Genomic DNA, 27,240 nt, shown 5'->3' on the forward strand with positions numbered 1-27,240 from the left:
GTTATATTCTCATGTCATATTGTTGATATTTGTAATACACTATGTTGATATAAAAAATCTCTCACGAAATTTATCATATGATAACATAATGACGATATTATCCTTTTATTGATATTTTGTCTATTATTTATTGAAATTTGTGAGCTTTAATCTCATCCACTTATTTCAAAATCCAAGGGTGTAGATTTAATCTTAGTTTTGGATAAATTATTAATGTTTCTTAAATTATCGAACTATTAGTAGTTTGTTTTAATTTTGCAACCAATTAAAATTCTGGTATTGATATGTTTTGCTAACTTACTTTGTGACATTAGTTGAAACAATGCCACATACGGCACTAAAACAACATGGTGTTATATTGGTGTTATATTAAATTAAAAAATTTCATTATTTGTATTTCGTTGAACAAATCAATTATTGAATGAATAAAATTGTACGATACAAAACCAGAATTTGACAATATTTTGGAATTTTACAATCAAATACCCCTAGATAAAATAAAATATATTTATACTGCGAACAAATCAATAATTGAATAATTTGCTTACATATTAAAATATGTATACAAATCCATAACTTGACAAAGTTTTGAAATTTACAATCAAATACCCCTAAAAAATATATAAAATTACATTAAACATAAAATATCTTTTATGCCGTACATAATTATGGAAATTTTGTATGATTTGTAAGAATGCGTATTAATATTATTAATTGATGTACTTTTATCATAAGTATAACCAAAGTAATGTAACACTAAAATAAATCTTCAAGTACTAGTATTTGTTTATTTAAAAAGTCAATACGTAACACAAAATGTAACAACAGAGGACCCCCAGTATCGAAAATTAGGTGTTGCTGCTTTAAAAATGGCTTTCCCCCAAAAATCATCTACAACATGCACACACTACTACTAAAATTATCACAAAAAATAGTTAAGGCCACAATCTTCAACCCCTATTATTATTGTCATCACTTTTTTAAGTGGCATTATATATAAATGTTGCAAACCTCAATCTCATGCTCCGATCATCATCTTCATATGTGACCTGAAACCTTCTATGATTTCAGAGTGGCTCCAACGGTATGATCACCGGGCATGGTTCTTCGTTGCTGCAACGTCCTGAGGCGACATCTACCTTTCTCTGCTGGGTTCATCAGTGGTATCACGAGTGTCCTTGACAAAGACGCCATCAGTTTTTGCATCACCATCGGGTTGGATCGGTTGGTCACTTTCAGCACGATCGGGTGTGTCCTGGACGACACCTGAATCGATCCCATCAGTTTTTGCATCTCTGTCGGGTTTAGCGCCTGGATCAATGCCATCGGTTTTTGCATCTCCGTTGGGTTTATCACTTTCAGTGCAATCAGGAGTGTCCTGGACGCCACTTGGATCAACACCATTGGTTTTGCAATCTCCGTCAGGTTTATCACTTTCCATGCAATCAGGAGTGTCCTGGACGACATTTGGATCTACACCATTGGTTTTGGGATCAATGTCGGGCTTATCACTTTCCGTGCAATCAGGAGTGTCCCGGACGACAATTGGATCAACACCATTGGTTTTGGGATCTCCCTCGGGTTTATCACTTTCCGTGCAATCAGGAGTGTCCTGGACGGCACTTGGACAGACACCATCGGTTTTGGCATCTGCATCGGGTTTATCACTTTCAGCGAGATCAGGGATGTCCTGAACGACACCTGGATCGACACCATCGGTTTTTGCATCAAACACCTCATGATCCGAGTTGGCATTTGATGGCACAACACTTTCTTCGTCGTCGCCATTTGAAGTTCCATTGTTAACTTCCGCAGAAACATCCGAAATAGGGGAAGGAAACGATCCAACACAACCACCACTTAGAGTTTTTGACAGGGGGGAGTTTTTGACAGGTTTTGACAAGGGGGCATCTTCAGAAGCATTCTCCGAGCAAGTTGGAGTTCTAGAATCTTCGATTTTGCACCCATCTTTTTCTACAGCCTTCACTGGTGGGATGGAATCATTATCTTCAAGAGGTTCTATCGATCTGTGCCCCTCATTGGAGACGTTACCATCTCCAGAGATGAGAGAGCATTTCAAATTATCAGAGCACTCTTTCTGCTTGCTTTCACACGCATAATCTGAAGGAATGGCTGGTATGGGAGACTCTGAAACCAAAGCATCAACATCATCACTGCTCTTGGACGTCGGGCATCCCCCAGAATCGCTGCTCGCCCGTCTATTCTGTTCCTCAGACAAACTAGCCTCAGATTTCTCAACCAAAGCAGGCGACGGAGGTTGGTTTGTAGTTGGTTCAGAAACCATGACACCTATTTACACGAAAAATATAGTTAAAACACGGGCCAAGTGACAGATTCCAGGTAATACAGAAACGAAACACATATTGAGGTGAATAAAATAGTTCAATCGCTTCTAGCTGCAGATAGAAAGGAAGGATAAGCTTTACCATCGGAACCTTTATGCTTTGCTAACTGTTTCTGCAGCATATCCGTCCCCGGAAACACCAACATATTCATGGACTTGATTTCTTTCTTAAGGGAACCCTCAAGTTCCTCGAAACCAAATACAGCGGTCCATGTGTTCAAATGCTCCGATATGGCAGGAATGATCAATTGCCCGATCTTGAGAGAACTGAGTTCCTAGAATTACAAGAATTGATGTAAGCATTCAGAAACAATTACAGAGTCCCAGTGGATACTGAAGTTTCTTCCAAGTGATTTTTAGCAGATCTCATATTAACACCCAAGAGAAGCCTTACTCGATGGCATGAGCATAGCAGACTGCAAAGGTGAGTCTAAAATTCTTACAGTTTCAATTGAGGATAAAAGTCGGCGACACATTCCTTGACGCCTATAGATCTCACGAGTCCCAATAAATGGCATCTCAGCAAGACGATCTCCATGGAGCCTAACAGTGACATGAAAATTTCAAGTGATGGGCCAAAATAGATATAGACAACGAATTGTTTAGAAAAGATTCAAAGGAACCCAATGTTGAACATAAGATTCTGATTACCCAAGTAAGATAGTGCAATGTTGTATTCTTGCATATAATGTACAAATCTATTCATTTTATCCTAAACAAAGAAGTACTTGCTCAACTACAGATGTTGCTAAGTTCTGCAAGCCAGTTGGCTGTATAATAGTGGATTTCAAATTATCACAAGGGACAACGAAAGCTGTCCGCAAAACATAATCAAGAAGACAATAGTATTAAGGTTAAGTGTTGGATGCTTCCATTATGAAGATCATACACAGGGCCAAGATCTGATGTGCTGTTTCTTTACCTGATTGATGCTGCGGCTAATACTTCATCACCTCGCTCCAATATTGCTGTATAAAATCCACGATAGTTCAGACGATTGAAATTTGATCTGCAGAATAAGAGTCATATAATCATCATTTACACTGCCGGACTGCCCAAGGCAAAGTATAGGATATATGTAATTTTTACAGGTGGAGGTGGAAATGAGAAAAATATGAAAGAATAGGGACGAAGGCAAGCGAATGAACTATTTGAAGATGGAGACAGGAAGAGTTGGATTTATATAAACTAAAGTGAGAGATCTATAAGCAAAAATCTAAATGCTTGAGCAAACAAATAAAAATCGTAGTAATTGCATGTTGTTTTGCTTGCTCAGTTTAAGCTCTCATTTGATACAAACAAGAAAAAGTGGCTGAACTAAGAAATGCAAGCCTGATCCTACTTGGTTACTGAATTACTGAATCAGACAAGAGTCACAACACTATCCACAAGTAGCAGTTGACTAAGAAACTTATGTGCTCCCATATATGATAGCAATATTTGCAAGGTTTGTACAAATACCCGTACAACCTTTGAAATTTTTATTCTCAAACACTAGTAAGATATAATAAATCCAGATGTCACAGTATGGGATGATGAAGAAAATAGTATTGTGTGTATCTGAAATTAGAAGGTTGCAAATTGCTTACCCGCAATTGTAGACCACATTATGTATTATATTTATCCCACTTCTCCTGTCAATGATAGGCAAAAAACACTCATCCATAACAGATAATGCAACAGCTAACTTAGAGTTGCATTCGACCCTTGAAGGAAATCCACGTTGCGAGGCATCTGACACATCTGATCGTTGAATAATGGACCATGTTATTCCAGCTTCCAATTCATGTTTGATTCCAAGAATCTTCTGTATGTGGCTATATATCTAGGAAACCAAAAGGGCAAGATGTGAGGAAGCTTATAATTTATTCCATGTCATTAAAAGAGCAAATAAGAGGAAGCTGATCTTTATTGCATATAGCATTATATATATAAAACATTAAAACAATATACTGAAATAATGAATACAGAGTAGTATAATGCTTGCAAAATTCCATGAAAATATGAAATATGCCAAAAGGTGAAGAATATCAGGTAGTCTGGTACTGATTAATGATCATCAGTTCTCCTTATGACTTGTGGAATTACATAATTAAGAAAGAGAGATAAAGAAGTTGATGTATTTCAGCAGATCTTTCTCCCAAACAGGTCAGTAGTACAAACAAATAGAGTATACAATGAAGCTTTATTGGATAAAGTTGATATTATGGGAATTTCAGTAAAATTTCTACCCAATACCAATTAGTCAGGATTAAGTTGATAATTTTAGAAATAAGGAATCAAATATGATAACTATTTCACAATAGTCAAATTCGGACTACAAAGCAGAAGGTAAATAAACCTTTTAGTTTAACCACAGCGAGAAGTGCATCAATAATGATGATAATACTAAAATGAATGAAATACTATTAAATTAGATCATAGTACAGGCATCCTCATGTTTCAGGCTAATGACGAGACTGCATCTTCCAGATGTAAGCTATAGTTAGCTTTTTGCAACCCTTGGCATTTTTCAGACTTATGCAGAAACAGCAATATAGAACACCGCTATGTCATGATTCTAACTATTGATTGTGAAAAAGAAACAATTATTGATACCTCCTGGCACTTCGGTCCACAGAAAGATGCACTGCAAGAACTTGGTTGCAGGTGTGGCCTCTCAATGCATGAGTTGTGATCTGTACAAAGTAATATATAAAGGAAACTTGCGCATATAGGTATATTAGAGAACATGATTGTTGGGATGGGGGGGGGGTATGAATTAGAGCTGTATACTAGGAGAAACAAAATTACATTTTTTCTCACAAACGTTGCATCTATTAAGTTCACTGCAACTAGTATCATTTTCTCCAGCTATATTTTTATTGGCAAGTCCGCAATATTTGCATATACAGTTTGGACAGTGCCAATCACCTGAAGGAAGCATCTGCAATAAAGAAGGATAATAAGAACCTGAACAGTAATGAAAAACAATTTTTAGAGATGATGATTGTATACTGGTCAAGGAAGTGGTGATATATTCAAGTTTCAAGAAATACTGATACCTTACAAGGAGATTGCGAAACATCAATAGTACCAGTATATTACATAGCAGAAGGCACGAGAACAAGAATAATTTAATTTCACAGATAAAAGGGAAAGGAAATAATTATAATATTCAAGTTTCATGACAATGTTAAATTAAAGTGCCATGAGACCATGATATATCTAATAAGTACCTGTATTCCTAAACAGATTTGATGAAAAGTTGATGGGCAACTATCACAACAGATCAAGTCCCCTCCATCACCACAAATGCCGCAAGTATCGTCATCTGGGTCATCTCCATCCACATCAACAGTGAAGAAATCCCGATGCAAGGACTCCTCTTGACTGTTCCATGCATCAATTTGGCACTGCAAAAGGGAGGATCCAGACTCCAAAAATATATTCTGGAACGGCTGACGCAGCTTGCTGCCAGCATGCAGCTCAAATTTGGAGACAGTAAGGATTTTACTGCAGCAGCCACAGTGGATTCCCTCTCTTGTGATCCAACCTTCTAACACAACCTCTGTCCTTCTGCGGTTCATATACTGCACCTTTTCACTTAACTTTGCTGTCCCAGAGTCAATTAGCCAAGCCAAAACTGTCCTTTTTCCCCCATATGGAACGTATCCATCATAGTCTGAGTTACCACCCCGGTCAGAGCCACGGACCAGGAGGGTGCATCTCCCAATTACTTTACTTGTTCTTCCCTGTACAGGATTAGACTTGGAAGAAGCAGAAGGTTTTCCAAATTTTACCTTCCTTGGCTTCCTATCGAGTGAATCATCACTTAAATCATCGTCACTATCTTGATCCACTTTACCTGACTTTCCGTGCAACTTCTGATTCTGTTTCATATAAGAACTTAACCGCTCCTCACTCTGATCATCATCGTCTGAACTGTCTTCATCCTCTTTTACAGCAGATTTCTTAGCACTCTTAGTCATGCTATCTTTCTTTCTCTTTCTTCTCAATTCTTCAGCAATTTTCTTTTTGGTTTGTCTCGTAAGTTTATTTATCAGATCTTCAGACAGAGGAGCAAATGAGGGGGAACCGACCTTTGCTTTTACTTTATCACCGTCTTCACCCAAGTGCTTCTTAAACGCATCATAAGCCTTGATAATCGACCAGTAGGCCGTTCCACCAGGGTTGATGTACACAGCATCTAAGTAATCTCTGTTTCGTCTTGGTCTATAATCTATACTCCATCCTGCATCGATCAACATCCCTCTTATCTTCTCACGCAACATTTGCTTTTCAGTATTTCCACTACGCTTTACGCCGCTTTCTTTACCTTCCTTGCCTTTAACAGGAGGAGAAATTTCAGTGCTAGGAGACCTTTCTGCCTCCTTCTTCACTGCTTTCTTTGAGCTACAAGCTTGAGGTCTGGGCGTTGCCAAAACTTCATCAGTCTCATTGACACCTGAATCTCTAGCCTTCCTTTTTTTGTTTGAAGTAGGATTCACCTTTTCCAACTTTATCTCCTCTTTCCCCTTCCCACCACTTCTTTCCTTGCCAACTATCAAGCCTCGACTTTTTGATGTCTTTGAATCCGAATAAACAGGTAAATCCGCCACCAAAGGTTCAAGATTCTTATGCTGAGAAGGAACATCCATCCTTTTCTTCTTATTAACCATAACCTTCAGCACCCCGTTCTTCCCCTGCAGTCTGATCGACTCACCAGCCGTCTCCTGATATTTCGTCTTCAACAAAGAAATCGGCATGTGTGCTTCATCATCAGACGAACCAAATCCTTTACTCCTCACGCCACTGCCCCCTGCATTCTTACTCCTCCCACTACTGGAGCCATTGAAATACGAACCATGTTTCCGCTCCTTCACATCACCGCCATCATTCCTCCCAACCCTCTTGAATCTATCCTGCGTATACTCATTCCTCATCTTCTTCCCATCAAATTCAAACTCATCATACTCATCGAACTCAAACAAATCCAACCTACTTCTCTTTTTCTCAGCACTAACCTCCTCATTCCTCTTACATCCCGCTGAGCCCTTCAACCTCTTCTCACTCATTTTTCTTCTCATAAGCTCCAAAGACTCGTCATCATCACTACTCGATCTCGAACTCGAATCCGATCCACTAGCAACCAATCTACCCCTCTTTTTTCCCTTACTACTGCTGTCACAAAAACCCCCCAATCCTCCCCCAGAGCTCTTATTAGCGCTCGCCTTTTTAATAATCAAACATCCAGACGAGCTCTTCTTCTTCAACACTCCTGATCCTACTCCCCCTTCCATTACATTCATCAACTACATAAGATGCATAACAAGCCCCTTCAATTCCAAGCAAATTGCGCTGAACTGGACAATAATTCACCTGAATTTCTCAAGAAACAAATTCAATTGAACAGGTTTCTCAATTATGCTGCGGAGCTTCGACAGATCTGAAGCAAAAGTAAGAACGCAGCACGCTCGAGAATAACTGGTAATTTACCTCGCCGGAAATCCGGAGACCGACGGCGGCGAGATTAATTCTGACTACGTTGTGTAATTTTCTGGCAAAAGCAATACAAAAGCGAAAGGAAATTAGAAATTGGGAAACATAAACGTTGAGAGACAATTTGCAATTGGCATTCCGTTTGTATATGTAATTTGAATAAAAAATTAAAAATAAATGCTCTGTACATAATGTATAATACTAATTATCTTTTAGTAATTTATAAATTTCTTTGATTTTTGGTCAAATCCAATATACTATACTACTACTACTTACCGTTGTGTAATTATCTCATGGTCAAAATCGAAATTGATCTTACACAAAATTACATTATAAAATCAATTGATGACATTTATTTTGACACTCAAAATCGAATGACATCTTTCTATCCTAAACAATGGCGTTTTATTAATACATCATGTTTGATTTTGTCATGTATTATTTTTTATTTTGATCATTATGAGGTAATACGAGTAATTAAAAAGTTATAATTTTATACTCAATTTCAGTTTTGAAAGTTGTGAGATTGATTAGAAGCCAACGAAAAATTATAATTTTAATGACGAACTAATATACTAATTCGTGTGTAATCATTTAATATTAATCAACCAATTTTAATTACAAGCTACCTTAAAATTCAATTATGTTTACAGTTTATATATACGTCTACACATATGATTTTGCATGTGTACTATTATTCTCCCTATACATAGGAGTTTGAATAATTACTTTTTTTACAATAATATAAATTGTATTGTAGTTTTTATTTTTTTATTTTGAGTTGTACAGTTTCAGTGAGTGGACTGAAATAGTGATTTAATAGTGATTTTTTTTTGTCAATATTAGCTAAAAGGAAACCATGACTTATGATTCACTGAGTTACTATTGTTAACTAAATAGGAAAGAATCCTTAAACTCCTGTAAAAAAAAAACAATTTCCATGGTCATATTAAAATTGTTTTGTTTTTTCCTGAAAAAGGAACTAGACATTATTTTGCTACCTACTTATGTTAGTGTAATTTATAAGAATTTTAAAAATGTTTGCATGAATAAAAATTATGTACGCAATAGCCCGTGTAGTAAGAACTAGTAATTATTTAATTTGTTTTTTCATATATTAGCTGCTGCAGTTAGTGTTTATTTTTGTGTGGTAAATATATCTCCATTTTCTCTCTATAGTAACTCCCACCTATAGTAATTATACTAATTAATTTCAAATACAACCCAAGGCCCAAGCATCATTAAAATTGCAAATATATCCAAAAACAATACATCAGATTTCATATCAAGAAAATCAAGATAAATATATCAAAATCAAATCTGAAGCATGAATTTTTTTTGCTATACCATCTGTTAGTAAAATGTACATGTACTCATCTTCTTCAACTCACCTTCACAACCTACACAGCTGCACAAAAACTATCATAACTCACTGTATACGACGAGCTTTACATACCCGTTGCCTCGACTGAGGGAGCAACGGGCTAGGACATGCGCTGCAACAGACTACAAGACTTCTTACGCAGGCCCATAACCACCCTCCCCTTGTTCCGGCCTTGGTGGAGACGAATGACAAGCCGCGATCTTTCTTGCATTGTTTTTTCACATTTAATCTCCGAAGTCATTGTGCTCATCAGAGCTTACTTCTAGGCTGTGCTGCTGCTGCTCGTCCCCTTCAAACGGGTACGTGATCTCCTCAAAACGGCCGTGCACAGCCCCACATCCGTGCTTTGGGCCGTGCAAGGAGCAACCCTCAGCATTAGAGGTGCAGATGTGACAGCAGTTTATGGCCTTGTTGTCCTCAAAGCCAACCCCACTCCTCCACTTGGGCACCAACGAGGCGGTCTCACCATCTATCATCTTGGCAATCTCAGTCACGTCCTGGTCCGTGATGTTCAGCTCCGCCACCATCTCAGTCGCCACACACAGGGCTGTGTCCGTCTCAGTGTCAAACGGGAAGTAGATGTTGCGAACGGGCCCTGCAATGCAGCATCCATTTTCACCATCAACACATCATCACAACACAAACTACTGGAGTACTATTTTGGCCAAAGAAACAAGAATTCTGCGGTTATTCATCTTAATCTCGGGCCATAACTAAAACATTCGTCAAAGTTAACTATACTTTTTACTACTACTATTTTACAGTACCTTCCTTGTCTGCGATCCTAAGTCGGAGAAAAATGCTGTCGTCCTCTGTCCTCCTCCCTTTGATCACCACGTCTACGTTGTTTCCCACATGGCCGTCTTCCAGGCTGGTGAACAGATCAATCTCGTTGCCCTCATACTCCACCGAGTTGCAGTCTAGGTCATTCTCTGGTTCATAGCCAAGAAAGTTATTGTAACCATTGACTAGAGAGCTGTTGGTGCTGTGATGAGCACTCAACAGATTCTGCTGGCTCAAAATCAGGCCTAATTCATCGTACTCCTTCTGGTAACCTATCGGAGGCATCAGATCATAAACGTAGTCCTCTATCTGGAGGAAGGGATCGTTGAGAAGCTCCCACGCAGACAACCTGTCAAAGACTGTTGCTAGCCATTTCTCAACAAATCTACGAACCTCAGCATCCTTAACCTTGTACAGAGCATCCGGTTTCTTACCCTGACAGAAATAGCACTTCATTACACGATGCAGAAAACAGCATTCCAAACACGACAACGACAAGGTTTTGAGTCCTTACAGAGACCACTTTCTTATAAATTTGAGCCGGGTGAGTACACTCGCTATATGGATACTCGAATGTCACCATTTCCAGAATGCACATTCCAAACGAGTAAATGTCAACTAGTTCGTTGTAAATTTAAAAAATCAAGCCCACCAACAAAGATTTTCAAGAATCATGGAAATATTTTTACCTACACAACGAGCAGCGTGCGATTTCCTTAGGATTGCAGCAAGGCCAAGGTCGCCAATCTTGACCTCGTCTTGGTTCCCGTTGATGAAAATGTTGTCACATTTGAGGTCTCCGTGGATCACAGGCGGATCGTGGCTATGAAGATAGAGAAGGCCTTGCAAAATCTGCCTGCACCAATGCTTTATAGCTCGAATATTCACCCTCTTATGTTTCAACCTATACCTATTCATTCCAAACCGACAGGAAACATTAACTAAACAACTCAATTAACAGAGATCAAGGACAGCAACCTAAGACAAGACCACTCACTGTCTAAGGGTGCCAGAAGTGAACGTTTCAGTCACAAAATTGATGTTTCTGTTAGCCGTATCGACCCATGAAGTGCATAGCTTCATGATGTTCTTGTGTTTTAGAGTCTTGAGAAGGTGTATTTCACAATACAGCCTCTCAAGATCTTCAGAGCTCTGCAGAAAATCATATAGCTTAACTTGGTTCCAAGCTACTTCTATCCCTTCATACTCATCAAAAGCTCTATAACTGCAACAAATGATGTAAATCTAATAATGTAAATATGATTTCCTAATTTCTGCAGAAAAGGGCTAATGAGTTTATACTATCATACACAGTCTTTGAAGCCCCTTTTCCAAGAATCTCATTATACTGCAATCATAAAGAAAATCCCAAATCAAGGGTTTGAAAGCATACCCTTCCATATCTCCCAGTGGGATCAACTTCTACAAACTCAGAATCTTCTGAATCAAGATCAACAACACCATTCATTCCTCACGAGCACAAGGGGGATATACCACATATGGCTACTAAAAATCAAAAGATTTAACAAATGATTATTAAGAAAGATAAGACCTTTACAAAGAGTCCCCTTTTCCAACTCTATCCCTCCACTCAAAATCCTCACAAAAAGACACCTATTTTCTCTCTTTCCCTTTCCTAGCTTTCCTCCTTCATCACTTTCTATCAAGCCACACACGCACAACACGCACTGGATGACCCACAGCTTCACCTTTTTCTTGCCAATGTGTATATATAGATAGATACATGTATATATATAGTTCGAAGACAGAATGGAGTGAAACAGCTTACTAGAAAGGGACCAAAAACGTACATTGGAACAGTGTATTTAAATTAATCTAATTGGTTATGAGGCATCTGGCACTGACACAATAAATTATTGCAAAAACTATTTTTTTCCTGATTTTGTGTGTATTTTATTAAGGAAATGAATTTCGCATCTCCATGGAAATATGCTTTGTAAAATCATTGCAGGCTGCTGTAACTGAGCTTATCAGCTTGTCCCTTTGTCTCTCTATCTATAGATTGTGTTTGTGCAGAATGGAATTATTTTCCATTTATTTTGTGCTTCATTAATTATTTCATGCATTGATTAATTTGAAAGTTTATAACTATAAATTTGTACTTATTGGATGTTATTGATAATGATAAGCATTGGGGAGGCTGATTTACTAGTGGAAATTATAGTAAAAAACTAAAATTCAATTTACTAGTATTAGAATGATTTAAAGTAAGAATGCTTATATACAGCTATGAGCCTCAATTCGTTTTTAATTTTTGAATGATTATAATAAATTATCTAGAAGTATATCATATCAATCGATGATTCCCTAAATAAAATAGATAAAATAATCATGTTTTGTTGTTTGACATTTTTAATTGTATTTATTCAATGAATTGATCGATTAAACTCCTAAGATTGAATTAAAAAACAATATCGACTTATTCATTATTTTTCAAAAAATTTAAACAAAAAATAATAATATCTACGTGACAATGTGGAATGTGCCTTCATCAAGTCAACTCGTGAAATGAGCAAAATCAGTAATACAGTACTACTAATTTTTTTAAATATAAATATTTGAATGTATAGTTGTAAACATTTTAATATTGGGATCCCACCACTGCAGAAATTTTTAGCAAATCAAGTTGAAACTGAAAGGTGGGCTTTTGGATTTTAAATTTTTTGTTTATTATAATTAAATCTCCCAACCATGCTACCAGCTACAGTACTTTTTTCCTTCATAATGAGTCAATTTACATTATTTCTCTCGCCTTGAGAAATCCTACCTAATTATCTTAATTAACGTCATCTTGATATTGGAGTAGTATTTTTACTGGAATCGAGTTCGCTCAAAGGATTTTCACCGCATCATTAACATGAAGGAACATTTAATTTATGAAATTAAATGATATATAATCTGTTCGGAATAGATGATCATATTAATTTTCTCTAAATCGATCCGATCAGTGAGAAATAATAGATTAAAGTTAGTTCAAAAAAGAACTACAAAAATACCTATTGATTAATTAAACAAGTGTTGATTGAATCCTCCCACACTGATAGAGAGACCCTAAAGTGGACTAAGATGAACGGTAGACCTCACACACACCGCTGCATGCCCCGCCTCACTGAGGCCACCACATGCCCTGGGTGCTTTTGACTTGGATCTTGACCGTCGGTCTTTGGACCTGGTTGTTAAACATAGCGTGCTAAAACCGCAAACACATGGAAATCGACTAAATATTTTTAACACTAAAATGTATAACAAAATTTCCCGTTTAGTAGTTTATTTATTTGACGAGCATGTGTTTTTATAACTGGACGTGAATTTGACCGAGTATGACCGTAGTGTAGTAGTAGTACTTTATTTTTTTCGTTACGTGAAATTTTGAATCTGATTTAATTTATCAACTACATAATTATTCAATAAATATCGTGTCTGCGCGCATGCAATCTCACATGCGTGAACATGAACACAGCGTGACGCTTGAAAATTGGATATTTTATCCCAAAAACTTATAGACATTTACCTAATTTATACTCCAGTGCTTGTTTGTTTCTTGTACACAGCTACTGTTTTTTGGGTTAAATTCAAAATATGTGCGATCTTATATTTTAATATTTTTAATATATGCTAGGAATGTATACGTCTCATCAATAATATGTTCTTTTAAATTCATTTGTAAAATGCCATGTCATTGGACTTTATTCTAAAATAGTTCTACATCTAATGTTTATTAATTTATTCATTCATTTTACAGTTCACACATTTTACATGTTTTAATTTTTCAAAAAACCCTACACCTATTAACTTGGTTTGATAATTCATGCGATAATACAAGTTAATATGTTATGAATTGAAGTAAAACGAGGTAGTATGTGTTTTTATCTAAATGACAAGTCATGCTAGTACATGAAAAACGAACAAATATACTGTATTTAAAACTTTACAAATATAATCCCGACTTATCATTTTGTTAATTTCTTTCTAACTTATTGATATATCAGCATCCGTATTCTCTATGAACAACAAGAGTTATTTTGCTGGCATTTATTGGGATATTAGTCTAAAAAATTACTCGTATAAATTTGGGCGAATTTTGGTATTTTATGTGAACTCCGAAAGCCGGTCTCCCTCTGTCCCAGTGAGGCGTTTCTTTTTGGCAGTTGTTTTGCGAAGATGATAATAAATAGTTAAAGTGAAGAGAAAGTAAAGTAAGAAAGAGAATAATATAGAAGAGGGTTGTATATTTATTATTATCTTACTTACTTTACTTTATCTCTACTCTAACTATTTATTATCATTTTTGCAAAACAACGTCCGATTTAGAGCGCCTCACTTGTAGCGGGATGGAACTATAAGACCATGGTCAATTTTTCACTGCGAATCATCTTTCAAACTCGACACATATACATGACATATTTTATCCTGCTAGGCACATATTATCCAATGTCGAATTCAAGAATTAGTATGCTTGATTCATATATATACTCCATCCGTTCCGGCTTAAGCGAGACGTTTCTATTTTGGTACAAGAATGTAGGTAGTTGTGTTGAGTGAATTAAATTATTAGAAGTAGTAAAGTAAGAGAAAGAGTAAAGTATGAAAGAAAAAAAGAGAGAATAAAGTAAGAGAGATGATAAAGTAAGAAAGAGAAATAAAAAATAAAGTAGAAGATATGATAAAGTATGAGATATTAAAAAATAAATCAGGAGAAAAAAGTGAGTTAATTATCACGTCTCACTTAGGTTGAGACGTATAAAACTCGTATTTGATCATCACAGATTTTAAGAAATTGTTTGACTTTATAGAGTAAATTGGATAGAAAAGTTAGTGGAAGGTGAGACTAATTTTTATACTCCCCTCGTCCCTTTGTAGCTGAGTCGTTTCTTTTTTTGGCAAAAAATAACAACTTTTCTTCTCTCTTACTTTATTTTCTCTTCATCTCCCTACTTTTTTCCTCTCCTACTTTATTATTCATTACTTAACTCACCTAACACAACTTTTCTTAAATCCCGTGCTGAAAAGAAACGTCTCTACTACAGAGTGACGGGAGAGTAGTATATTAGTTTTATAATAAAATATGAGGGGAATGGATTAGTGGAATGTAGGGTCCACCTACTAAATATAGTAAAAGTGAAATGAAACATTTATTGTGGGACGGACAAAAAAATATGAGATATTTAATGGCGAATGGAAGAATATCTTTTTTTAAAGAATTATTGTAGGTGAATAAAATTGCACAAAAGCTAGAAAGGAATATGTCTAGTGAATTAATTTAGTTTTCCTTAAGAGCATCTATCGTCCGCCCGATGCATCGGGCGAACTATCGTCCGCCACTGTAGCCATGTGGACGATGCCCGATACATCATCCGCGCCCTATACATCGTCAGCGGACGATGGCGTCGGAACACTCATCGTCCGCCCCACTACGGGTCACGCGGACGATACCGCGGACGATGCAACGCGTTTTCTTTTTTTTTCCGAAATTTTATCTATTTAAACCCTATTTATCATTCCATTTTCCACACCAAATTTTCTCTCCCATCTCTCACTTTCCCCACACACCAATATTTCTCTCCCAATCTTTCTCACTAAAAAAATGAGACCCGGCGACGACTGGAATACCTCGGAGGGCATTACTCGGGCCTTGACTCGGGCCTTATTCGATTGCGTTCATGAGGCTGCGGCGGAATGCTTGGCCGAAATAGAGCGCGAAGAGGTGGAGCAGGCCCAGGCATCGGAGCAGGTCCAGGTGGTGCAGATCCCGAGGCCGATTCGACATCGGATGTTTGTCTGCTGCGAGCACGACGTAGCTCACCAACGTCTGTTCGCAGACTATTTTGACAAGCAACCACGGTGGGGCCCGACGGTTTTCACTGCCGTTTTAGAATGCGGCGAGATCTTTTTCTCAACATTGTCCAAACGTTAGAGGTACGTGATGAATACTTCCAGTATCGGGAAGATGGCATCGGCAGACCCGGACTTACGCCGTTGCAGAAGTGCACGGTTGCGCTCCGGCAGTTGCCTACGGCACCACGGCGGACATGTTTGACGAATACCTTCACGTCGGGGAGACAACTGGTCGTGAGTGCCTGAAGAATTTTTGTAGGGGAGTTGTGGAGGCTTATAAGAACACATATTTGCGAAAGCCGACTGCTGAGGATTGCCAGACCTTGATGAAGATGCACGAGGCGGCGCACGGCTTTCCTGGAATGCTAGGGATCATCGATTGTATGCATTGGGAGTGAATGAATTGCCAGACGACGTGGATAGGCCAATTTACTAGTAGATACAAGGGCAGCCACCCGACGATGACCCTCGAAGCTGTCGCTGACCACCGGCTCTGGATCTGACATGCTTACTTCAGTGTAGCGGGGTCGAACAACGACATCAACGTCCTCAACTCATCCAACCTCTTCACCGAGCAATGCAATGGCAACGGCCCGTCCATCTAGTTCACTGCCAACAGACGCCAATATCATATTGGTTACTACTTGGCCGATGACATATACCCAAGGTGGCCTGTTTTTCTGAAGACGATCAGCTGCCCAATGGGTGACAAGAGAGTTTTATTTGCGCAAAAGCAGGAGGCTGCACGGAAGGATGTGGAGCGGGCATTTGGTGTGCTCCAAGCACGGTGGGCAATAGTGAAAGGCCCGACGCGTTTCTAGTACAAGGAAGTCATCGCCGATGTCATGTATGCGTGCATCATCTTGCATAACATGATAGTGAAGCACGAAGGTGGAAGAGTCACCGATTGGGGCGATGATGAAGGTGGATCTAGCTCCAGCACGACGACCCCGCCCCACTTTCGAGGATTACCGATGGACTTCAATGAGGTTCTATCTAGACAAGCCTCAATGCGCAACCAACAAGACCATGCTCAGCTCATGAACGACATGATTGAAGAAGTTTGGAATCGTAATCGCTATTGAGAATTTGTAGTTTTTTTATTTCGTACTGTAACCTTTGAACTTTCAATGAATTTTTTTTTTTCAATTTTTGTAGTGGTTTAAATATTCAAATAAATAAAATGCTTAGGGCGGATTATAGGGCGGCCTATAGGGCATACCACTGTAGGTGAATGGATAGGAGGATAAAATACTGATGCGACGGAGCATAGGGTGCCCTATAGGATGGACTAGGGCGCCCTTTTGCGGATGCTCTAAAGTTAGGTCGCCAATAAATACGCTATGTTTTTTGCGGCGAATTATGCAATCCATTATTTAACCATGGAACAAAAAATTTATTATTCCATTATTCCATTTCATTGCTCTCATCCAAATTATTTTGCTTTTACCGAAAAAGAAAAGGACAAAGAGAGTGAAGTAGTGAACTGTAAAATCAATAGCCAAAATGAGCAGCGGCGGGGGCGATCGTCCGACGGTGATGGTCACGAATGACGACGGAATCGATGCTCCAGGAATTCGAGCTCTCCTTCACGTTCTCGTCTCCTCCAACCGATTTAACGTCTATGTTTGCGCTCCTGATTCGTATGTTTTCAGCATAGATATGCTTCACTTTGTTTTCTCCGCGTGTAATTATCTGTTATCAGCGATGTGTGTCTGTGTGTGAGAGAAAGAGAGAGAGAGGAACCAAACTAGGCTAAATTTAGTAGAATTATCTCTTCATTCAGTATGTGATGCACAATATTTTGATTTCCTTTATCTTGGATTATTGTTCGAACTGACTGAAGGATAATTTGCGATACACGCCTGTAGACAGTGGGAAGTCGAAATACTAGTAAGCTAGATTGTTCTCGAACTAGAAATACGACATGCTTGCTTGGATAAGTAATTAGAACTTGCTAATCATCAATTGTGTTTGATTTTACATGTTCCATTGGTGAAGAGATTTTTGTAGGGAGGTGTGTTTGTGAACATTAGCACACACTTTAATTGTGCACATTGTTGTTTGCTGTCTAGTTAAATAAAATGCAGCTTACTTGAAACATGTTTTTTTTGCCTCTGTTTCTGCTTTTTTTGGTTGTGATCATGAATTTTATGGTCGCTTTTCTATTTTTATAGTACTATGATTGAATTTGCTGAGGAATATAAATTTTAGGATTATGACTTTGTACTACTAATTTGCGTCCTATTTTGTGTAGATAAAATAAGTCTCATCTGATAATTCTTACATTGATACTTCTCAGAGAAAAGTCTGCAGTTAGTCATAGCATCACATGGCAAAAAGCTCTCGTTGCCAGGCCAGTGGAAATTGACGGAACAGTTGCTTTTGCAGTTTCTGGCAAGTTGCAATGTTCTTTGAAACTATATCTATTAAATAGAAAAAGAGTGAAATATCAGTGTGAAGTTTTATTTTATTTATTTTTCTCTTCTTTGAAGGTGGGAAGGATGAATTAAACACTTTTCGTTATTTTGTTCACATTTCACTTGATTCCATGTCTTGCAGGTACTCCCGCTGACTGTACATCATTAGGAGTTTCCAAAGCTCTGTTCCCCTTAGTACCTGATCTGGTACTTACTTTCCCAGTATTTGAAATGACATTCATAGATTAGTGTATTTTGCTTTGGTTGCACCATGTTCTCTTATACTCCAATCAGGTTCCCTCCTGCTAAATGACCAAGCTTATGTACAAATTGCACTTCTCACACTGTAGGGAGAATTTTATGCTGTGCAACATGTGCTGTGTACTTCATTACACCACTTTAACTTGAAAATTCACAGTCTGAATACATATACTCATATATAATACTCCGTACTACTATATTCATTAACACATATATCTATATATCTCTATATGTGTATCACTTAATAAGTACAACAATTGATATGAACAAAATGCCCAAGTGCATGTAGAATTGCGGCTCAAAATTGATATGAACAAGCACATGTAGAATTGTGGCTCAAAATTGATATGAACAAAATGGCTTCTCTACAGTTCATGGTGTGTGCATGTTCCAGTAAGAAGATTTGCAGATGTAATTTCAAGTTCCAATTCTTTTTCTTCTTTTCTGCAGGTAATCAGTGGGATCAATATGGGTAGCAATTGTGGCTATCACATGTTAGTAACAATTCTGTATCTGACTTCTCGATCCTTTTAGATAAGTTGTTGTGGATGTAAAATTGCTTGCTCCTAACTTCATTCCATGTACTTTTCAATGTTGAGCTTCAGTAGAGTGCACCTAATGAACCACGGTAATTTTATCTGTTTCTATATGAAATGCAGTAATGTCAATTAACTGGTATGTGTCCTTATTCTTGTCCTTGATGCCTTTATGCAAGTGATATTGTAATTCTTTCAAATAAGTTAGGAGACCAACCATTACAAAGATGTCAACATTTTTGAGTTCTATTATACTTAAAGTTTGATCTTGTAGCAAAGTAATTATAATATGTTTACATGGTAAACATGTGTCATTGAATTTAGTTTACTATGTAAACATATTGCTGCAATAATACGTTTACATGGTAAACTAAATTCAATGACACTTGTATCTGGACGAATGCAGAACATATTCCGGGACTGTAGCAGGAGCTCGAGAAGAATTTTTTAATGGAGTACCTTCTATCTCAATATCATATGATTGGTATGAATATAATATGTTACTTAAAAAAACCTGGTCTATAGTGTTTCCTAAGGATCTCTATTGAGTTTTGTAATCTTTAATGCTTCTTCCTCTTAATAATAGAGATTCAGAATGATACTTACACTAGTTCAAGATTTGCAGGGTTGGAGGGAAAAGTACTGTCAATGATTTTAAACTTGCAGCAGAGGTGTGCTTGCCCATAATTTGTAGTCTGTTGGCTGAAATCAAGAAGAAAACATACCCTCAAAACTGTTTTCTGAATGTAGATGTGCCAACTGATGTTGTGAATCATAAGGTATTTTTGGGACAGGCTTTGGCAAGTCACTTGAACTTCTATGAGAAGGTGTTAACGTTATATACATATAATACTGACCAACTTGGGTTTCTGAGCAACTGTTATGGCCATATCCCTTTAATTTTATTGTATTCTGACGAACGGTGGTACAAATATGTGGTCATTCTCCCTGGTCCTATCTGTCTCACTCTCTGTCTTGTTTCAGTGATAATTAGAAGTATATCAAATGTTTGTTTGCTGATCCTGAACAGGGTTATCGACTAACGAATCAGGGCAAGACTATGGTGAAAATGGGGTGGAGACAAGTTACTTCTGAATCTGAAGGAGGGAAAATTCTGTCAACTATGACCATGGAGACAAATTCATCATCGGGTTCTGAATCAGAGTCTCCGAATTTAAAGCAGGCCCTTGCTTTCAAAAGAGAAGTAGGTCTCGTTCTCTTATAAATGCTCTAATGTATTTCTGAATGGCCTTTTGCACGAACTTTTCATTAAGATCAGTGGCATGGCCATATTTTCTCAAGTAATTTGCTATGTTTAAGTTTTCCTTTGACATCTATCTAGGCGATACAACTACTTGATAAAGATTTCAATATTTTCTTAAGTTCTAATGTGTTATGAATCTTATGATAAAGTTTATATTATCAGATTAATATATTCTAACTAGCAAGGTATTTAGTACTTATTTCTGAACATTTGATTCTGGTTTAAGGACCTGCTTATGTGCACAACGGAATTAAATCTCGAGCAATTTGAAGTTGCATTGGGTTATGTACATTCTATAATATTAATTCCTTCTATTATCAGGCATGTTTACAGTCCACCTTCTATCGTGGAACATGCAATGAAGATTATCCAATAGTTGTTTATGTTATAATGGTAATTATCTTTGCATCCCTTTTCAGGTGAAAGGATCACAGGTTGACAATAGTGATACCGACCACAGTTGCCTTAAAGAAGGATATGTATGCCCCCTTTGCTCTTACTAGATAGTTAGAATAATACTGGTTTGGTGTAATTTGACATTTGTTTATTGCAGATAACTGTCAGTCCTCTAGGAGCCTTAACTCCTGCAGATATGGATAGCCGAGATTTTTATAAGCAGTGGTTGCCAGGTGTTTCGGCACTATAACAGTGTAAGAGTTCTTCGCATTTTTAAAATTTTTATAAAGATATGAAAGTTTTTAATCATGATGCATTTTACTTGTCGTTTCATGTTATCAATATTAGTACTTCCATCCCAACAGTTTTTCTTGCATACATTAACAAATCTTGAACTAATCTATTCAGTTTACTTAAAGGTTCCTAATCATGTCTCGGGATATCTGGAAGGATCTAAATGGTTCACTTATCATAGAGTTGAGCATCATTTCGATCACGAAATCTCCGTTTGGAGGTATCACCGTATCACTGTTCCCTATCAGCCTAGCGCATCCTTTATACAGTACCTTTAATAGTTAATCACGGTATCCTTCTCATGAGTTCTGCTGTTGGGACAAAATCTGATTAGCTATGTACTATAAAATATCTTACTTTCATTGAGATTAATAAATATTTCAGTGCTCGTTTCTGCCTGAGAAGTGTATTATGTCTTGACAAATCAGTTTGGTCTCCTTTTTTTGTCTGGAATAAGTCACTAGTTATTTTCTCAGTCAAATTTATGCTAACATTTAAAACTCCTGGTGATGAACATTGAAATGGCGTAGTTTTATAGCCCGTTAGTAGCTATCACCAGTCGAGGTTCTAGCTTGTGAATATTTTGAAGAACCTTTCTTGATAAGACAGAATCAAGATAATCTTGGTAGATTAGAAGCTCTTGACTTCGAAAGAGAAAATAGATCATGAAACCAAAATGTCACAAAAAACTATCTTATGTACAGTGTAGATGTGTGTAGCTGTTGTGTTTCTTGCTGTCTTCTTGTATGTTTGTATATATGTGCATGTGGAGTGATCTCATTTTGGTGTTGGCAATGCCAGTGCACAAGACTCCAGTCGTATGGAGCCTAGTACGTGAACATCTTCGTCGGGGCAGGATTTTATGCCCTTGAACAGGATATATATATATCCCTCCGCCTAAGAACTCAAGAATAACACACACAAGTCTTAGATAGCTGAAATGTCTATGCCATACCTCTTTTCTTTTAATAGAAGCAGTTCTTTTCAATCGCGCGCGCGCACACACAAGCACATGAGAATGAGAATACCGTGAGGTATTGGGAGGAATGATTAATCTCATGTTTATGGAAATGAGACTTAGTTTAGCACTTATTTTTGTTTTAGTCCTTTAACAAATAAACAAAAGCTATTTTCTCTTCCCAAATGTCTTTTTTTTCCCGAACTTGTCAGTCTCTAGAGATGCACACCGGTTTCCAAAATGGTGGAACAATAACCGGCCCGACAAGGGATTAGCCGGTTCTGGTTCACCGGTGGTTCGCAAAACCTTGGGCATGTGGACTTCACACCCATTTTTATCTAAAACCACTGGACTTCCTTTTATTTCTCATTTCGGCCGTTCGTCATAAATTATCAAATCTAAACAAAAATAAAAATAAGTCCAAATTACGTAATCATTAAGCTGCTTGTCTAGCTCAGCTCAAATCAAATCAAATTATGCGTTACTACTATTTTATGTATGTCATGTTTTGTATATTTTATTAAAGTAGTAGAAAATAGCTTTGAGAGAGAAAAAGAGACACCAATAGAACTGACGCAGAAAAGCTGCGCAATTTCATGCATTATTTATGAAATAACTACAAAGAACAAGTGTACAAAAACACAGTATACATATCTTAATATAACACAAATAGTGTGCAGGTCAAAACTCCTTAGTTTTACCATTTCTTCGCAAATTCTCTCTTTTTCCTATTCTCTCAAATTTCCCGTCACAGTTTTTGTCTATCATTCAGTACTATATTTACACATTAAAGCTATCACTATATATGTACGTGTGACATAGGATAATTACGCAAGAATATGAACAAACACACTATTTGACTTGTGACCAATGGTGGATCTAGTGGGCCGGAGTCGACCGAGCCCACCATTGGCCCATTAGGGTTAGAAAACTACATTAAATCCAATCTTTGGAGCTATCGCTAATTTTACCGTATACGACAGGTCCGCCTTAACTTCAGTTCCATTCTTCATCAGACATCTATTGCTAGTGACAGCAGTTGAACTACATGCTTTCTAACGCTAGCGACGACTTTATTAATTGTGGCTTTACATGGACAAATTTAAATTTATAATCTAAATTACGAAATTACTGATTCCACTCTTCCACCAAGTATGTTAGTACTTACTACTATAATTCCGTGACTAATATATAGGGGAATGTAAGTAATAACCTTTTTTCTGCTTTGGAATTATACTATTGATAATTTTTTTTCTATATCTACTCTATGAGCAACAAATTTTTTTCTGAGAAAAAAGAGCATAATTAATGTTTTACTACTTCTACATATCCACTCATGAGTGTGAAACATCATTAAATGGACTGCACCAATAATCTCGATGCCTCCCACTAACATAGACCCATTAACAATTTGAATTTCAATTTGTTTCCTATATATAGTTGCAATAATTTTCTTTAACTGTATGCAACAAATACTGAAGTTATACAAGCTTAGTCATAATCCTTACTATTAAAATGCATATATAATTCGTTTATTACGAAAATAACCCCTTACTGTAATTTTCTTTAGTTATTCAAATTATACTAGTATTAATTTTTTAAATCCAATTCAACATATTTAAAACAATCTTTTCCAACATTTTTCCGTTTAGTCGTATTCTCATTCCATTTTTGTTTCTTATTGCAATTCACTTTATTTTCTAAAAACGGAAAGATTGAGATATAAAATTATGTTTCTCTTTTAAAAAAACATTAATGCAGGTTATTAAATAGGAGTGTTAATTACTTAATTTAATGTAGCGATTGAGACTGTTTAACGGTTTTGCTGAACATCCTTATTCCTGAGCTTTCATTTATTCACTCCTATAAAACCCCCCTCTTTTCCCACACAATCCCAATCTCTTTCTCTCTCTCTCTCTCTCTCCACACACACTGATTTCTTCTATTCTCTTTCAACAAAATGGGATTTGGCAGAGAAGATAATCACACAGCTGTTCAAAGTGTTCTTCAACTCCTCAACAAACAATCTCCACTTTCTCTCAAACAGGTATATATATATATATATATATATATATATATATATATATATATATATATATATATATATATATATGTGTGTGTGTGTGTGTGTGTGTGTGTGTGTATAATACAGTATCGCTTATTAATTTCCTTCTCTTCATCATCATCATCTCTCTGTCTCTCTTTTGCAGGAGAAATTCTGCAACACTGCATGCGTGGAGAGGTTTCTCAAAGCCAAAGGCAAAAGTGTGAAGAAAGCAGCAAAACATCTCAGAAATTGCCTTTCTTGGAGAGATTCCTTTGCCACTGGTAAATTCTCCCTTTTCCTTTCTATTTAATAATTTAAAACTTTTTCTATTTTCCCTTTATTTCATGCAACATAATTTTCTTGTTTTCAGCTGGGAATCTTTTTTTTTTTAAAAATTTTGAAACTGATGTACTCCAATATTTAGGTAAGTAAATACAAATATGAAATAGTATATAAACTGTTGACTTTTGAATTATTTGAAGATCATTTGATGGCTGATGAATTCTCCCATGAGCTTGCTGAAGGAATGGCCTATGTTGCTGGTCATGACCATGAACTAAGACCTGTCATGGTATACATTTATTTAGAAAAAAATTATATTATTTTTAGTTTTAATTTCTTCAAGAAAAGTAATATTAAATCTTATTATAACCTATTTGCAGATTTTCCGAATAAGGCAAGATTACCAGAAATTCCATTCACAGAAACTGTACGTCTATTTATCTATATCTGGATTTCATTTTACCTTTTTTTTATATATACTTGAATTTTATGTTTATTTTTCTATAGATTTAATCGGTTGCTAGTGTTTACATTGGAAGTGGCAATTCAAACCATGGCAAAAAATGTTGAGCAATTTGTCATCCTCTTTGATGCAGGTAAGTTTTACTAATATAGTATTAAGGTCACAAAATTTTAAAAGTTAATACTTTGATATCGCAAAAGTATACGAGCCTCTACTTTGAATTTAATCTTGCATCGATTCTAGCCCATACTGCTTTAATATGTTAGCTCGTGCATGAATATTATTTTCAGACATACACATAAAATTTATGAATTATACATACACACTTAATATATTATGAATATGCATATATACCTACACTACATATGCCAATGGCCGTGCTAGATATTTTACGATACCACAAAAAGTAATAAATAGTTCATCGTTGGATCGTAGATGTTTATATATATTGTGGGTCTTTCGTATCTGTACGAATATTAAAAAATTATAGACCACATGAATTTCTCGTGAAGTAACAGAATTTTCCAAGCTGGAAATCACTATAAACTAGTGTTAAAAGTCAAACACGCCTCAAAAAATGCCTTTATGCTAGAGTGATTATTTCTGCAATTATGATTGGTTGAACGCTACACACACGGATCACTAAATTTTTAGTCTTATCTTATTATGCTCTATTTAATCTTTCCAAAGCCACGCCTTTGCAATAAATTACTAGTAATATATCAACCTAACTAAATCAGTTAAAAAAATTACTACCGGAAAAGGTGCCGGAAAAATGAAAATTCGCGATCAAGTTTGTTGGTGCAGGGGTATATTAGGTCATTTTCATGGCCAAAATTATTTAAAAGCAAAAGTGTCCATAATACCCCTTTTTTCAACCTGACACAACAGCGAATTTGAATTTTTCTGTTGACCTTTTTCCTAATAACTTAACAACTTAAATTCCTAAATAATCATTTTTATTACTCCATAAATATTTTATTTTAAAAAATTTAATCATTAAAATTTATTGATGAATAAGTTGTTTCATACAGGCTTTTTCAAATCAGCAGGTGGGTTTATGAACATGTTGGTTGGAAGTCTGAAAATCATAGCCGATTATTATCCAAGAAGGCTTCACAAGGCTTTCGTGATTGATCCCCCATCTCTCTTCTCGTATTTTTGGAAGGTACACCTTCAAATCATGTTATTTTCCATATATTCGACATGTAATATTAGCTTTTCTACGAATATATTTAATTTTAGAGCAGTCGAAAAAATATCGCCAATTTCTTTTTTCAAAACTGTTTCTATAGTATTTCAACGCCTCCTTCCACCTCTAGGGGCAGTTTGGTCCGAAAATTTCCGGACAAGATATTTTGTTAGCCATGATTGGAATTTGAAACATTAATATTTTCGTAATTACATATGTTGCCATAAAACACTAAAACGACAGTGTTTTAACGAAAATGTTTATAATTTTAAGGTGATTGCTTTTGGAGTATTTCAACTACTTCCCTTCAAGCTCCAGGGATAATTTGGTCCAAAATTTTTTTGGCGGGAAATATTTTAAATCATAATTGACTATTAGTTATTTTTACAGTCACCTAATATTGTGGCATTTCCGTGTAAAATGCTAAAACGATGGTACAAAATCGAATATTTACCTTAACACGCGGCTTTTGCAGGGAGTTAGGGCCTTCGTGGAGCTTTCGGGAATCACAATAACGGTATCAACGGCAGAGTGGGAAGAATCACTCGGATTTGACGCGTCGCCACCACCCTCGAGAAGACTAGGGTCGTCGTCGTCAAGATTCTCCTTCACCGTCTCCCATCATTTGGATGCGCGAAAACCGTGGTATCTTTCGCTGTCGTCAGAGTCAAAATCATCGGCCGGGCGGAGGATATCTCACCTCAACGCTAGGTCTCTCTCCTTCGCATCAACGCCCGCGATCTCTCCCGGGTCCCTCTCGTTCGCGTCGACGCCGATGCTGTCGTCACTGTTTTTGAGGCGGGGCCGAGCAGAGCGAAGCAGCGAATCGTTTGCGCCGTTTGTCAGGTTTTACCGACGGCCCTATTGCGAGATCATTTATAGGTCAAAGATCATCAGGCGCTCACAGCAAGTCTCTCATTCTCAACGTTGTTCGTTGCAAATTTGATTTCTAATTAATTGTATAAGCAATACAGATTTCATGTTTTGGTTCTGATTTCATATATATGGTAGCTTGGTTAAAGTAAAAAATTTGGTATCATTGGTTTGTTACTAATTTAACGTGACGTACTAATCCATCATGTCGTTAGTTATTAGAGTGAACTATATAAAATGTGTCAATCGTAACTACAAAAATATGGAGCTTTTTAACGAATTTTTGTATCGGTAAACTCTGAAAATATACATGTAATACTATGTTGATTAGCAATGGATCGGAAACATTGGGAATCAAAATGTTGGTAAAAATTTATCGGTGGTT

The 27,240-nt window shown here is 36.7% G+C and overlaps 3 protein-coding genes and 1 pseudogene across 5 annotated transcripts; 2 read left to right on the top strand and 2 right to left on the bottom strand.

Moving 5' to 3' along the window:
- Positions 1-751: 751 nt before the first annotated feature.
- LOC121804362 lies at positions 752-7,974 on the bottom strand. The gene is made up of 8 exons (XM_042203858.1): positions 5,584-7,974; positions 5,159-5,291; positions 4,964-5,043; positions 3,955-4,190; positions 3,288-3,374; positions 2,809-2,908; positions 2,448-2,640; positions 752-2,310 (listed from the first exon to the last, which is right to left on the bottom strand). Exons 1-8 carry the CDS (start codon positions 7,654-7,656, stop codon positions 1,136-1,138), a joined length of 4,077 nt encoding a protein of 1,358 aa, XP_042059792.1. The 5' UTR covers positions 7,657-7,974; the 3' UTR covers positions 752-1,135.
- A 1,178-nt stretch (positions 7,975-9,152) lies between these two features.
- LOC121805710 lies at positions 9,153-11,819 on the bottom strand (annotated as a pseudogene).
- Positions 11,820-17,271: 5,452 nt separating this feature from the next.
- LOC121805122 (5'-nucleotidase SurE-like) lies at positions 17,272-21,438 on the top strand. Of its 2 annotated transcripts, none has more exons than XM_042204912.1 (10): positions 17,272-17,512; positions 18,172-18,266; positions 18,432-18,496; positions 19,001-19,044; positions 19,493-19,570; positions 19,712-19,865; positions 20,117-20,290; positions 20,770-20,829; positions 20,904-21,000; positions 21,155-21,438. In XM_042204912.1, the coding sequence occupies exons 1-9, from the start codon at positions 17,376-17,378 to the stop codon at positions 20,994-20,996; spliced, it is 900 nt and encodes a 299-aa protein (XP_042060846.1). In that variant the 5' UTR covers positions 17,272-17,375; the 3' UTR covers positions 20,997-21,000; positions 21,155-21,438. The 2 variants fall into 2 exon arrangements, with proteins under 2 accessions (XP_042060846.1, XP_042060847.1); XM_042204913.1 differs by having other exon boundaries at positions 21,166-21,438.
- A 2,452-nt stretch (positions 21,439-23,890) lies between these two features.
- Positions 23,891-27,116, top strand: LOC121802401 (phosphatidylinositol/phosphatidylcholine transfer protein SFH12-like). 2 transcript variants are annotated; one of them, XM_042202066.1, is made up of 7 exons: positions 23,891-24,045; positions 24,209-24,326; positions 24,528-24,616; positions 24,708-24,754; positions 24,835-24,923; positions 25,825-25,958; positions 26,458-27,116. In XM_042202066.1, the coding sequence occupies exons 1-7, from the start codon at positions 23,959-23,961 to the stop codon at positions 26,926-26,928; spliced, it is 1,035 nt and encodes a 344-aa protein (XP_042058000.1). In that variant the 5' UTR covers positions 23,891-23,958; the 3' UTR covers positions 26,929-27,116. The 2 variants fall into 2 exon arrangements, with proteins under 2 accessions (XP_042058000.1, XP_042058001.1); XM_042202067.1 differs by having other exon boundaries at positions 25,843-25,958.
- Positions 27,117-27,240: the final 124 nt, after the last annotated feature.

Source organism: Salvia splendens, chromosome 5, assembly GCF_004379255.2.
Source record: "Salvia splendens isolate huo1 chromosome 5, SspV2, whole genome shotgun sequence".
In the NCBI taxonomy this organism is placed as follows: Eukaryota; Viridiplantae; Streptophyta; class Magnoliopsida; order Lamiales; family Lamiaceae; genus Salvia; species Salvia splendens.